This window comes from Ornithorhynchus anatinus, chromosome 2 (assembly GCF_004115215.2).
Source record: "Ornithorhynchus anatinus isolate Pmale09 chromosome 2, mOrnAna1.pri.v4, whole genome shotgun sequence".
Lineage (NCBI taxonomy): Eukaryota > Metazoa > Chordata > Mammalia > Monotremata > Ornithorhynchidae > Ornithorhynchus > Ornithorhynchus anatinus.
Window position 1 is genome coordinate 30,742,935 of NC_041729.1, and position 14,023 is coordinate 30,756,957.

Below are 14,023 nucleotides of genomic sequence, written 5' to 3' on the forward strand. Positions count from 1 at the left end.
TTCTCTCTCTCTCTGCCAGCTTCAGCCCCGTTCCCATGGGGTGGTTGATGAGGAAAGCCCAGTATGAGTCATGATGATGATAATAATAGTAGCATTTGATAAGTGCTTACTATGTCCCAGGCACTGTACTAAGTGTTGGGTTGGATCAAGCCAATCGGGTTGAACACGGTCCCTGTCCCACATGGAACTTAATCTCCATTTTCCAGAAAAGGGAACTGAGCATCCAGAGAAGTGAAGTGACTTGCCCAAGGTCACGCAGCAGACAAGTGGAGGATCCGGGATTAGAACTCAGGTCCTTCCGACTCCCAGGCTCTATCCTCGTGGAAGGGGAGAAGACTGATTGGCCCCAGATCAGCCCTTAAAGGGTCACTCCGTTGGCTTGGATTCCCTCTCTCCAGTCCTTATGCTCCTGTTGCCCTTATAATAATAATGATTATGGTATTCGTTAAGCACTTACTATGGGCCAAACGCTGTTCCAAGCACTGGAGTAGCTACAAGTAAATCAGATTAGACAGCTGAAGTGACTTGCTCAAGGTCGCACAGCAGCGGTGGAGCCAGGATTACAGCCCAGGTCCTCTGACTCCCAGGACTGTGCTCTATCCACTGTGCCATATTGCTTCTCCAGTCCGGCCCCGTTCCCCACACAGGGCCCAGCGGCTTTCGGCCGGGTCAGCAATGGCAGTCAGAGACAGCGTCCATCTGGAGAGAAAATACGAGCCACGGAGGGTCGGTGTGTGAAGAGGGACCGGTTGGAGACTAAATCTTGAGGAAAGAGGTGGGAGTTTTGTAGCAGACAAGCAGCTTGACCTAGTGGAAAGTGCACGGGCCTGGACGTCAGAGGACATGGATTCTTATCCTGGCTCCACCACTTGTCTGCTGTGGGACCTTGGGTGAGTCACTTCACTTCTCTGGGCCTCAGTTACCTCATCTGTAAAATGGGGATTAAAACTGTGAGCCCCTTGTGGGAGAGAGACTGTGTCCAACCTGATTAACTAGTACCTACCCTTAGAGCTTAGTTCAGTAGCTGGCACACAATAAGCACTTGACAAATGCAATCGGAACTATTTATTTTCTCTGCTCTCTGGCGTGGTGATCCTGAGGCTGTAGTCACTAGGGGTTTAAAACTCCAGCAGGAAGGATATTTTGGACACTGTTAAGGATTTTCTGGCTCTAGTGGCTGTGAAGCACCGAAATGCGTTACCTAAGGAGACTGAGGCATCTCCCTCTTGGAAGGTTGATAAAGCAAATGTGGACAACCATCTCTCTGGGATGATTTAGCCACAGGTGTTCCTTAAGGCCGGGGCTTGAATTAAATGATCTCCTGCATCTTCCCTACCTATCTTACCTCGTTGATCTCCTACTACCCGCACACTTCACCCTCCATCACCAACCTTCTCACTGTACCTCGATCTCATCTTCGTTTATTTTTGCTATTATGGTGTTAAGTGCTCATTTCTTGTAAAGAACTGTTTTAAGCACTGAGGTAGGTACACAGTAATCAGTTTGGACACAGTCCCTGTCCCCCATGGGGCTCACTGTCAAAGGAGGAAGGAGAACAGATATTGAATCCCCATTTTACAGTAGAAGAAATTGAGACCCAGAGAAGTTAAGTCACTTGCCCAAGGGCACATGGCAAGTAATTGGCAGACCAGGAATTAGAACTCAAGTCCTGTGACTCCCAGACCTGTGTTCTTTCCACTAGGTCATGCCACTTCTCATTACTCACCGTGACCCCTTGCCTACATCCTGCCTCCGGTTGAAAATCCCTCCCCCTTCATATTTGACAGATCATCACTCTCCCCATCTTCAAAGCCCTATTCAAATCACGCCTCCTCCAAGAGCCCTTCCCTGACTAAGCTCTCACACCTGTCTTAGCCCTCCCTCCTGCATCACCTATTTACTTGGGTCTGTTCCCCTTAGACATTTTGATATTCACCCTCCCCCAGCCCCACAGCCCTTACGTACACATCCCTCTGTAATTGATTTTAATGAATGAGAAGCACTGTGGCTTAGTGGATAGAGCGTTGGCCTCGGAGTCAGAAGCCGTGGGTTCTTATCCCAGCTCCGCTACCCATCTGCTGTGTGACCTTGGACAAGTCACTTCATTTTTCTTGTAAAATGTACGCTTCATCTGTAAAATGGGGATTAAGAGTGTGAGCCCTTTGTGGGACAGGGACCATGGCCGACCTGCCCAACATATCTACCCCAGTGCTTAGAATAGTGCTTGACAGTAAGTGCTTAACAAGTACTATTATTATTATTATTATGTCTGTTTCCCCCTCTACTCTATAAGATCCTTGTGGGCAGGGATCATCTACACCTCCTTTTTCGTATTACACTCTCAAATGCATAGTATAGTGTTCTGCAAAACGTAAGTCCCATCCAAACAAACTCAGTGATGGAAATCAGGTATTCAAAGAGATTAATAATAATAATTATCATGGTATTTGTTAAGTGCTTACCATGTTCCAAGCACTGTTCTAAGCACTGAGGTAGACACAGGGGAATCAGGTTGTCCCACGTGGGGCTCACAGTTTTAATCCCCATTTTACAGATGAAGTAACTGAGGCACAGGGAAGTTAAGTGACTTGCTTAAGGTCACATAGCAGACAAATGGTGGAGGCAGAATTAGAACCCACGACCTCTGACTCCCAAGCCCATGTTCTTGCCACTAGGCCATTCTGCTTCTCATTGATTAATCAGCTTCTAAGCACCTACTTGGTCTTCCCTAAACTACCTGAAGCCATCTGTGGCACAGGCTTCCTGAGCCCCGAGTCCTCTTCATCTTGAGCAGAACACCTCAGTTAGTGTCCTTTTTTCTTTCAGGAATTTCACTGCACTATTTCACCCCGATTATGGCAACTGCTACATCTTCAACTGGGGCATGAAGGAGAAAGCCCTACCTTCCTCCAATCCCGGGGCTGAATTTGGTGAGTCGCACGGCCTCTACCCAGAGAGGACCAGCGGTCACTTGTGTGGAGGAATCCCAGATTATTTTTCTCAAGGAGAAGCGGCAAGGTCATAGCGTGAAGCCTCGGCCTTCCCCATCAGTAGGAGCAGAAACCAAACTATCGATGGGGTTTGCGATGGGGAAATCGCCAGTCTAAAGAGGAAAGAAGAAATGTTAGGGGGGAACGGACAAGGGAGGTGGGCTGAAGGCTCTTCCTTTCCAGTTTGCTCAAGTGGGGAAGGTCTTTAAGACAGACAGCCCAGCTAGAGTGCTGCACAAGGAGGCAAAACCCTGGAGTCTGTTTCTCAGCCTCATTATGCTGGGCCGGGGGCGGCGGGAGTGGAGACGATGCACACGCTTGTGCATTGTTGTGTATCATTCATTAGTTTTTATCATTTATCGAACACCTGTGTGTGCAAATTACTGTAAACTAAGCCCCAGTGTTGGCACACCTTAAGTGCCAAGTGAGAAGCAGCTTGGCCTAGTGGAAAGAGCATGGACCTGGGAGTCAGAGGGCCTGGGTTCTAATCCAAGCTCTGCCAGATGCTTGCTGTACGACCTTAGGCGAGTCACTTAACTTCTCTGGGCCTCAGTTCTCCTGTTCTCCCTCCTACTTAGATGGTGAGCCCCATTTTATTTTGGTATTTCTAAAGCACTTTAGTATGTAGCAGGCACTGTACTAAGCACTGGGAAGATGCAAGGTAGTCAGGTTGGACACAGTCCCTGTCCCTCATGGGGCTCACAGTATTAATCCCCATTTTACAGACGAGGTAACAGAACACCAGAGAAGTTAAATGACTTGCCCACGGCCACGCAGCAGACTAAAGGCAGAGCCGCAGAGCCGGGATTAGAACCCAGGACCTTCTGACTCCCAGGCCCATGCTCTCTCTACTAGATCATGTTGCTTCTCATGTGGGACATAGACTTTGTCTGACAATTCAAATAATAATAATCTAATAATTATGGTATTTGCTAAGCACTTATTATGTGCCAGGCACTTTACTAAGTGCTGGGCACTGTACTAAACACTTAAATCTACCCCAGCGCTTAGAAAAGTGTTTAATACATAGTAAGCACTTAATGAATACCGAATAAAGGTGCTTAATAAATGTTATTATTGTTATGATTATTAGTGTACGGAGCCCTGTTTCCTACAGGAGAGGGGAACCGGTGGGCATCCAAACTTTATACCAGGTTAGGGAAGGAAGAAACCCCCACCTAGACCATTCCGCGACGTGGACTGGGATGGAGTGGGAGGGTGTAGGATGTGCACGAGTTTGTACAGTCTAGCCCTGCCTCGACTGCCTCAGCCTTCGAGAGGCTGCTGTTCTTCAGACCAGGCCTGGCCTGGCCGGGTGAAGCCGTCAGTCCTGTGCATGGCCTAGTAGATAAAGCACGGGCCTGGAAGTCAAAAGAACCTTGGTTCTAATCCCGGCTCTGCTGCGTGATCTTGGGCAAGTCATTGACTTCTCTGGGCCTCGGTTACCTCATCTATAAAATGGGGATTGAGACTGGGAGCCCCATGTGGGACAGGGACTGTGTCCAACCTGATTACCTTGTATCTACCCCAGTGCTCCGAACAGTGCTTGGCACATAGTAAGCACTTAACAAGTGCCATTTTTTTTTAAAAAAGGTTATGAGCCAGCTGCCCTAGTAATGGCCGCTGCTGGGCCCACCCAGAGAAGTTGGCTTCGTAACAATAGTGTGATATTTGTTAAGGTATGTTCCAACCACTGCACTAAGCACTGGAGTAGATAGGAGGTAATCAGGTCCACATGGGACATACCATCTGAGTAGAAGGGAGAACAGGTATTGAATCCCCATTTTGCAGATGAGGGAACTGAGGCACAGAGAAGTGAGGTTGCTTGCCCAAGGTCACATAGGAGGCAGGTGGTGAAGCCGAGATTAGAACCCAGGTCCTCTGACTCCCGGACCTGTGATCTTTCTACTAGGCCACTGCTCCATCCCTTCAGCGACAGCAGATCAGGCCACAGGTACTTTGCAACAGGTGTTGACTAGTTCCCAAGGCTCCTGATCTCCCCTTTCAGACAGGCCAAATGATAAGAACTGTGGTATCTCTTAAGCACTTACTAGGTGCCCAGTCCTGGGCTAAGCACTGGGGTAGGCATGCGACAATCATCTCAGACACGGTCTCTGTCCCAAGCCGGGTTCACGGTCTAAGAGAGAGAGAGAGAGAGAGAGAGAGAGAGAGGATGGATATTTCATCCCCATTTTACAACTGAGGAAATGAGGCCCAGAGAAGTTGAGTATTTGTCCAAGGTCACACAGGAGATAAGTGGGGGAGCCAGGATTAGAACTCAGGTTCTCTAACTCCCAGGCCCGTGCTCTCGCCACTGGCAAATTTGCTTCTCTGTGAACCGGGCAACAGAGTGAAGTATGCATTAGACGGGGGCAGACTAGAGGTATAGAGGTCTGTGAGGGGAAAGGTAAGGCAGAGGTCTAGGGTTTAGACCAGTATGATGGCAGTTTAGGTGGATTCTGCAGATGTGAAGAAAGTACAGAAAGGATAAAAACCTGGCCCAGTGCTCTTTTCATGAATCAGTCAGTCAGTCGTATTTATTGAGAGCATCCTGCGTGCAGACCACTGTACTAAACGCTTGGGAGAGTACAATAGAACAATTAACAGGCAGATTCCCTGCCCACAATGAACTTACAGGATACAGGGGGAGACAGATATTAAAGTACATAAATAAATTACAGCTATTTACATAAGAGCCATGGGGCTGGGAGTGGGGATGAATAAAGAGACCAAGTCAGAGTGGCGCAGAAGGGAGCGGGAGTAGAGGGAAGGAGGACTTAGTCGGGGAAGGCCTCTCGGAGGAGATGGGCCTTCAGTCGGGCTTTGAATGGGGAGAGAGTAATTGTCTGTAAGATCTGAAGAGCGAGGGTGTTCCAGGCCAGAGGCAGGATGGCGGGGAGGGGTTGGTGGTGAGATAGGCGAGATGGAGGTACAGTGAGAAGGCGAGCACTAGCGGAGCTATGCGTGCGCTGCTGAAGATGACTTTGCCCGTCTCCTCACTAATGCCGGGGTTAATTTCCCCCCACCAGGCCTGAAGTTAATCCTGGACATCAGCCAAGAAGACTACATCCCCTACCTGACGTCCACGGCCGGGGCCCGGCTCATGCTGCACGAGCAGCGGAGCTTCCCCTTCCTCCGGGACGAGGGCATCTACGCCATGGCGGGCACGGAGACCTCCATCGGGGTGCTAGTGGTACGTGAGGGCCGCCCTCCGGCTCAACGGAGCGACCCGGGAAGAAAGCCCGGCGCTAACTGATGGGCCGGCTGCCAGCCCAAACCGGCTGGATCCGAAGCCGGCCGGCGGGACTCCGGCTCAGAGGCGAAGCCTTGTTTGCGGAGGACTTATCTGCCCAAATGCTTTCCGTAAAGCCGCTTGCATCTGCTCTCTGCGAACTTTCGCTTGATTTCTGTCTCTCCCTTTATTTTCTGTTCCTTGAAGAGGCCGCTCTCCCTTCGGCTCAGGAGAATAAGTCAGTCAGTCAGTCAGTATTTGTAGTATGTCAGTATTTATTGAGTGCTTACCTGTACTAAGCACTTGGGAGAGCACAACAGAACAATAAACAGACACATTCCCTGCCCACAACAAGCTCAAAGTTTAGGGCCGGGATACGGACATAAATATAAATAAATAAATTATAGATATGAGCTTGAGTGCTGTGGGGCTGGGAGCCCCTGCCCCCCCAAAGCACTCATTCATTGTCAGTCACTATTTATTGAGTGCTTACTGTGTGCATAGCAATGTACTAAGTGCTTGGGAGAGTACAATATAACAATAAACAGACACATTCCCTGCCCACAACGAGCTCGCTTCCCTCTCCACACAGACTCTTCTTCATCCCATTTAGCAGAGGGTTCTGAAGAGAGAAATGCCGGGTATAGACAAAAGGAGATAACAGGAAGAGGTCTCTCTTTCTAACAATAATAATAATTATTATTATGGTATTTGCTAAGCGCTTATTATGTGCCAAGCACTCTTCTAAGCTCCAGGGTAGATACAAAGCAATCAGGTTGGATTGTGAGTACATGGGGCTCACAGTCTCAATGCCCATTTTACAGATGAGGTAACTGAGGCCTAGAGAAGTGAAGTGACTTGCCCAAGGTCACGCAGCAGACACGTGGCAGAGCAGGATTAGAACTCGCAACCTCTGATTCCTAAGCCCGTGCTCTTGCCACTAGACCAAACTGCTTCTCTGCCCCCAGGGTGTAGGCTTTTGCCCACCTATCTTGGGCTCTGGCACCTTTGGTCCATAGAAAGGACTGGGTGTGCCAGCCTCTGATTTGGGGGGGGGGATCAGACCCCCCCAAGCAGGGGTGACCCCAGGAATCCTGCTTCCTAAGGGGAGCATTCGCTCCCCTTCCTGCATTGCTGCAGGATACTTTAAAACAGCCTCCCCCAGAACCATTGGCCAGCTCGCCTGGAAGGAGGGACATTTTATCCCGAGCGAGTGAGGAAGAACCCCAGTTTTATTAATTTTACTATCTGTGTGCCACCTGGTGGGGAGAAGACGCTGACCAACCACGTTTGCTTGCCGATTAACCCCTCCTGTTTGTCCGCCAGCCTGCCTCGGAGGAGAAGTCCAACGGGGACTTTTGATTCTCTTGGGAGCCAGGAGGAATTGCAAGACCATAACCCTGTTTTTTTGCAGGATAAGCTGGAACGGATAGGAGAACCCTACAGTCACTGCACTGTCAACGGATCTGATGTCCCTGTCCTGAATCTCTACAGCGAATATAACACCTCCTACTCCATACAGGTAAAAAAGACTTGATTGCATTTATTACCCTGGAACGTATCGCTCAAGATTTGATACAGCGAGTCTCCCAAAAGATTAGATTTGGATGGCTTTTGATTATTCACTTCGCTTTACGATTAGGGAGAAAAGTATTGATTCCATCGTGAATTGGGGGGTTACAAATAAGTCTCTCACAGGTGGTAAGAAAAAGTACCAGAAATATCATGTCAGAGAGTCCAGAAATGTCATCAGTCGGAGAATAGCTTGGCTGTTCCTGTGATGCTCCTCTCAGCTCCTATTTCCCCACGCCCCCAATTCACCCAAGCCTTCCCTCCCTGTCCAATCTGTTGTCTCAAACATGAACGTCACCATCGGGAAGTGATATCTGTTAAGCACTTACTATGCACCAACCACGGGCTCTTAATAATAATGTTGGTATTTGTTAAGCGCTTACTATGTGCAGAGCACTGTTCTGTAGATACAAGATAATCAGGTCAGACACAGTCCCTATCCCACTTGAGGCTCACAGTCTAAAAGGGAGGACAGGTATCGAATCCCCATTATCAAGTCTCCCTCTCCCTTGGAGTGTGAGCCCCATGTGGGGCAGGGACTGTGTCCAACCAGATTATCTAGTATCTACCCTAGCTTGGCACATAGTAAGTGCTTAACAAATACAGTTATCATTTTACAGATGAGGAAACTGAGGGCCATAAAGGTGAAGGGATTTTCTGGAGGTTCCACAGCGGGCAAGTGGCAGAACCCGGGTCCCCAGACTCCCAGGCCCAAACCTTATCCACTAGGTCATGCTACTTCTCAGTGCTGATTGGGGGACCTCCAGGATTCACAGCAGTGTCCTGAGCACCTAAACCAATAGAGGCTTGGGAGGACCGGGGCACCAGCAGACAGAGAATGGAGAGGCTTCTAGGCCCCACTTCTTCCCCTGGCTTATCATGGAACAGGATCTGAATACGTAGCCATGGGAGGTGAGAAGATCTCCCTAATCATCTTCCCCTCCAAATTCACCTCACTGGCTCCTAGGGAATCATACAGCTGGGGGGGACATTCAGTACCTGCCTTCTTCCTAGCATATAGGAACACCTATCATAATATCATATCATCCCCGTTCTTCCCCTTTAGACTTCTACTAATGATAACTTTGTTTTCTGTTAAGCGCTTACTACGTGCCAGGCACTGTACTAAACGCTGGGTTAGGTACAAGTTAATTGGGTTGGACACAGTCCCTGTCCCACATAGGGCTCACAGTCTTAATCCCCATTTTTCTGATGAGATAACTGAGGCCCAGAGAAGTGAAGTGACTTGCCCAAGGTCTCGCAGCAGACACGTGGCAGAGTCGGGATTAGAACCCAAATCCTTCTGATTCCCACGTCCATGCTCTATCCGTTAAGCCACGTAGACTGTAAACTCATCATGGGCAGGGGATGTAGCTACCAACTCTGTTGTAGTGTACTCTCCTAAGCACTTAGTACAGTGCTCTGCACAAAGTAAGCACTCAATAAATGCCATTGGTGATGATGATCAGCATTATTATTATATTATCATCATTAGTAGTAGTGGGAATAGTATAAGTGGTAGAATTGGTAAAAAAAAGTGCTTCCTTTCTGTCCAACCAGATTTTACCTGCTGCAGTTTGATACCATTTCATGGCTTTCCGACTTCAGGGTTGAGTAAGCAGAGAAACAGCGTGGCTCAGTGGAAAGAGCCCGGGCTTGCGAGTTAGAGGTCATGGGTTCGAATTCCGGCTCTGCCACTTGGCAGCTGTGTGACTGTGGGCAAGTCACCTCACTTCTCTGTGCCTCAGTTACCTCATCTATAAAATGGGGATGAAGACTGTGAGCCTCATGTGGGACAACCTGATTACCCTGTAACTACCCCAGCGTTTAGAACAGTGCTCTGCACATAGTAAGCGCTTAACAAATACCAACATTATTATTAAGCAGAAGGAAACCTACTCTTGGGAGCAAAAGCTGTGTTTGTGCCTCTAGACATACATGTAGGATGCTAATAAATAAGAGCCTCCAAAAAGTTTGGATTTCAGCCAACTGTTTTAAGTGTCCCACAAAAGTAGAGATGTAGGATATTCCTTCCCCTAATCTGTCCAAGTCTGACCCACAAAGCAGGTAGGAGCAACTTCATTTCAAAATCACCGAATCCCTTATGCCAGGCTTCCTATGTGTATAACAACAATCTCCAGTGGACTTTAAAAGTGGAGCCCCCATTTTTCCCCACAGTTTGAACGGGACTCCAGAATAAGTCACTCTGGGCTGTATTCTGTCTCCCCTAAATGCTTTTTAGAGAAGCAGCATGGCCTAGTGGAAAGAACATAGGTTTGAGAGTCAGAGGACCTGGGTTCTAATTCAGCCACTTACCTTGTGTCTGAGTTTTTTAATGGTATGATATTTGTGAAGTGCATACTCTCTGCCTGCACAGTTCTGAGCTCTTGGGTTGATACAAGGTAATTAGGTTGGACACAGTCCCACTCCCATATGAGGCGTGCAGCCTTAATCCCCATTTTACAGATGGGGAAACTGAAGCCCAGAGAAGTGAAGTGACTTACTCAAGGTCACACAGCAGACAGTTGGCAAGAGCTGGGACTAGAACCCATGTCCTTTTGACTCCCAGGCCCGTGCTCTGTCTATTGAGCCATGCTGCTTCCCTAGGCCTTGCTGCTTCATTTAACTTCTCTGGACCTTAGTTCCTTTTCTCTAAAATGAGGATTCAGTACCCGATCTCCCTCCTACTTAGAGCCCCAGGTAGGTCAGGGACTGGGTCGGATATGAATGAATTGTATCTACCCCATGTTTTAGCAAAGTGGTGGGCCGATAGACCCACCCTTAACAAATACTATTATAGTTATCACTCTCATTATTCTCACTGCAGCCCTTCAAGGAAGGGGCTGGGGGGAGCAGTCCCCAGTGTGCCTAGTGCAGGACCCGCTGCCTCTCTGTTCCTGTCTCTCCTGAGACCAAGGAAACATGGAAGATGCTATTTTCCCCTTCGGCCTTAGTCACACGAAACAATCCATTGATTACTCTTTTCTGCTGATCTGCCCTGAGCCCCTGACAAACGACCTTCATCAGAGCATGCAGCCCACTGGCTCGCCCTGTTTTTCCATCCCCTGCCCTGCTTCTGCAGAGTAAGAGGCAGCAGCCCCATGGGGGCTGTGACCCCATCTTCCTCTAGACTGAAAGCTCATTATGGGCAGGGAACGTGTCTGCAAATTCTGTTGGATTGTAGTCTCCCAAGCTCATAGTACTGTGCTCTTCACCTAGTAATCACTTAATCAATACCATCGTTGAATGAGGGGTTTCTCAGCTCCCTCAGGCTCTTTCTGTAGGTCGCTGTGTCAGTTTCCTGCAGGAATCTGGGTGGAGCTGTTCAAAGTGAGGGCCCAGAGTCCAAGAGGCTGCTTCAGTCTGCCCCGGTTCTGCCTGAGCAAGAACCCCCCTGGGGGTGCGGGGAGTGGGTGTTCCAGGGGATGTTCCAGGGGAAGAGGTCCAAGCAAAAAATGGGATGGAAGGAGGGGTCTGTGGAGATGACAGTGGCTTGGACAGGAAGAAGCAGCCTGGAAATAATGGTGTGTCTTCTTCGGCAGGCTGAGGAACTCCTGCTTCACTCTCTCCCTCAGTCCCCCCCATCCTCCCACTTGTGTGTGTTGGGGTGGGGGTGGCTGGAGGGAGGAGCGGGCAGGATGCTACAGGGAAGGGTCTGTGCTCCAAAATAACATCCAAAATGAAATATCCTGGAATGTAAATCTGAGGCTGAATCGACAGTGTTCAGCCGCCGTCCCGCATGGGCCTGTGTCCGTCCTGGTCTTCCTCTATATACGCCAGCATTTGGTACAGTGCTTGGCACACAGTAAGTGCTCAACAAATGCCATTAATAGTAGTAACGCCAAAAGCATCAAGTCTCCAATGGAACAGGGAAGAAGCAGTGACATCAAGTCATGGGGAAGCAGCATGGCCTAGTAGAGCACAGGCCTGGGAGCCAAAAGGACTTGGGTTCTAATTGCAGCTCCGCCACATGTCAGCTGTGTGACCTTGGACAAGACACTTAACTTCTCTGTGCCTCAGTACAGCATGGCTCAGTGGAAAGAGCACGGGTTTAGGAGTCAGAGGTCATGGGTTCTAATCCCAGCTCCTCCACCTCTCAGCTGTGTGACTTTGGGCAAGTCACTTCACTTCTCGGTGCCTCAGTTACCTCACCTGTAAAATGGAGATTAAGACTGTGAGCCTCACGTGGGACAATCTGATTACCCTGTATCTACCCCAGCGCTTAGAACAGTGCTCGGCACATAGTAAGCGCTTAACAAATACCAACATCATTATTATTAACCTCATCTATAAAATGGGGATTAAGACTATGAGCCCCATGTGGGACAAGGGCTGTGCTCAAATTGATTAGCTTATATCTGACCCAGCGTTTAGAACAGTGCCTGGTACATAGTAAGCGATTAACAAATACCATTTAAAAAAAAATCTAGTGTCAAGAGCATATTTATACCTGTTTGGGTCATCACTTTGAGAAGCAGCGTGGCTTAGTGAAAGAACGTGAGCTTGGGAGTCAGAGATGGTGGGTTCTAATCCCAACTCTCCCACTTGTCAGCTGTGTGACTTTGGGCAAGTCACTTAACTTCTCTGTGCCTCAGTTACCTCATCTGTAATATGGGGATTAAGTCCGTGAGCGCCACGTGGGACAACCTGATTACCTAATATCTACCTCAGTGCTTAGAAAAGTGCTTGGCACATAGTAAGTACTTAACAAATACCACCATCATCATCATCATCATCATCATCTCTTACCTCTGGGGCCAACGACAAATTCATTCCTTCTCTCTGCCTCAAGAGAGAGCCGGTCACATGGAAAGCCTTCATTTCCCTTGAGCTAATTCTGGTCTTTTAAGGGATTTATGGCTTTTTTTTAGCTGTTACGGAGACAGAATTGAATCCTTCTTCAATCTGCTGAGCCCTCAAAACCAAATGCCCTCCCCCCACACCCAGTGCCCTTGCTTGTCCCATTCATTAGTGCTCAGCTGGGGACATCAATCAGTAACATTTCCTGTAGATTCTAGACCATAAGTCCCTTGCGGGCAGGGATCATATCTATAATAATGTAATAATGTTGGTATTTGTTAAGCGCTTACTATGTGCAGAGCACTAGTTCTAAGCGCTGGGGTAGACACAGGGGAATCAGGTTGTCCCACGTGGGGCTCACAGTCTTAATCCCCATTATACAGATGAGGGAATTGAGGCACAGAGAAGTGAAGTGACTTGCCCACAGTCACACAGCTGACAGGTGGCAGAGCCAGTATTCGAACCCATGATCTCTGACTCCAAAACCCAGGCTCTTTCCACTGAGCCACGCTGCTTCTCTCAACTCTGTTGTATTTTCCCAAGGGCCTAATACAGTGCTCTCCCTACAATCGGTGCTTGATGAATATCCCTGATTGCCTGGGGAGGGGTGTAAGACGAGAGGGGTGAGTGAAGGGAGTTTGGGGCTGGAAAGAGTCTTGACAAACTTCCGTGCTGTCCACACACTTCCCAGCCCTTGGGAGGGTGGAAGAGTACAGGACATTTCACTGCGGCCTCTGAGGGACAAAGAGAAGATGGGCAGTGATTCCCACCCTGAAAAAGAGCTCTGGCCCTAAAGAGCTGTTCTCCCTGGGCGGGGCCGTTGCTACAACCGGCTCAAAGCCCAGGTAAAATGAGAGTCCCTCCTTGGTGTGGCCTCTTCACTCTGCTCCTAATCTCCAAAGGCTTAATGAGATAATTAACAGCTCCCTCCGGATCTCTGTCCCCATGGCAGAGCTATAGGGGAGAGCCCTGGGCTGAGAGGCAGGAGGCCGTGGTTCCGGCCCCTGCTCGGTGACCTTCGGCAGGTCCATTCACCTCCATTGGCCTCAGTTTCCCTGGCCCAGATCCCATAGGACCCGCCTCCCTCCCTCCCAGGATGGCCGGCAGGTTTCGGTAAGATCGAATCTGCATCTGACGGTCAGGGGAAAGAAGGCATTGCCTCACTGTGGCGTTGAATCATTACGATTCCATTTGTGCAAAAGCGGGAATAAAAATTGTCACCTGCCGCCTTTAAACCGAGCGCTGACGTCAATCTTTCTCACTAAACCGGAGGGGTAGGCCCTGTTGAGTCCAACAGAGCGGGAATTGCTTTTCTCGGGAACTGCCAGAGAAATGCTATCCGGGCGTCTTCAACGACGAGCCGCAAACGTTCCCCTTAACCTGCAGGGAAAAAAAAAATGGTGTCTGGATTCCTGGAAATGGTTGCATC

At 49.0% G+C, this 14,023-nt stretch overlaps 1 protein-coding gene across 2 annotated transcripts in view; it reads left to right on the forward strand.

Annotated features, from left to right (window-relative positions):
- The window catches only part of SCNN1B (sodium channel epithelial 1 subunit beta), a 67,987-nt gene that overhangs the window by 39,990 nt on the left and 13,974 nt on the right, over nucleotides 1-14,023 (forward strand). For both annotated transcript variants that reach the window (XM_029049743.1, XM_029049752.1), the window contains 3 exons: nucleotides 2,827-2,930; nucleotides 6,020-6,183; nucleotides 7,637-7,744. In XM_029049743.1, the coding sequence (XP_028905576.1) occupies nucleotides 2,827-2,930; nucleotides 6,020-6,183; nucleotides 7,637-7,744 (376 nt within the window). The remainder of the gene's footprint in view (nucleotides 1-2,826; nucleotides 2,931-6,019; nucleotides 6,184-7,636; nucleotides 7,745-14,023) is intronic.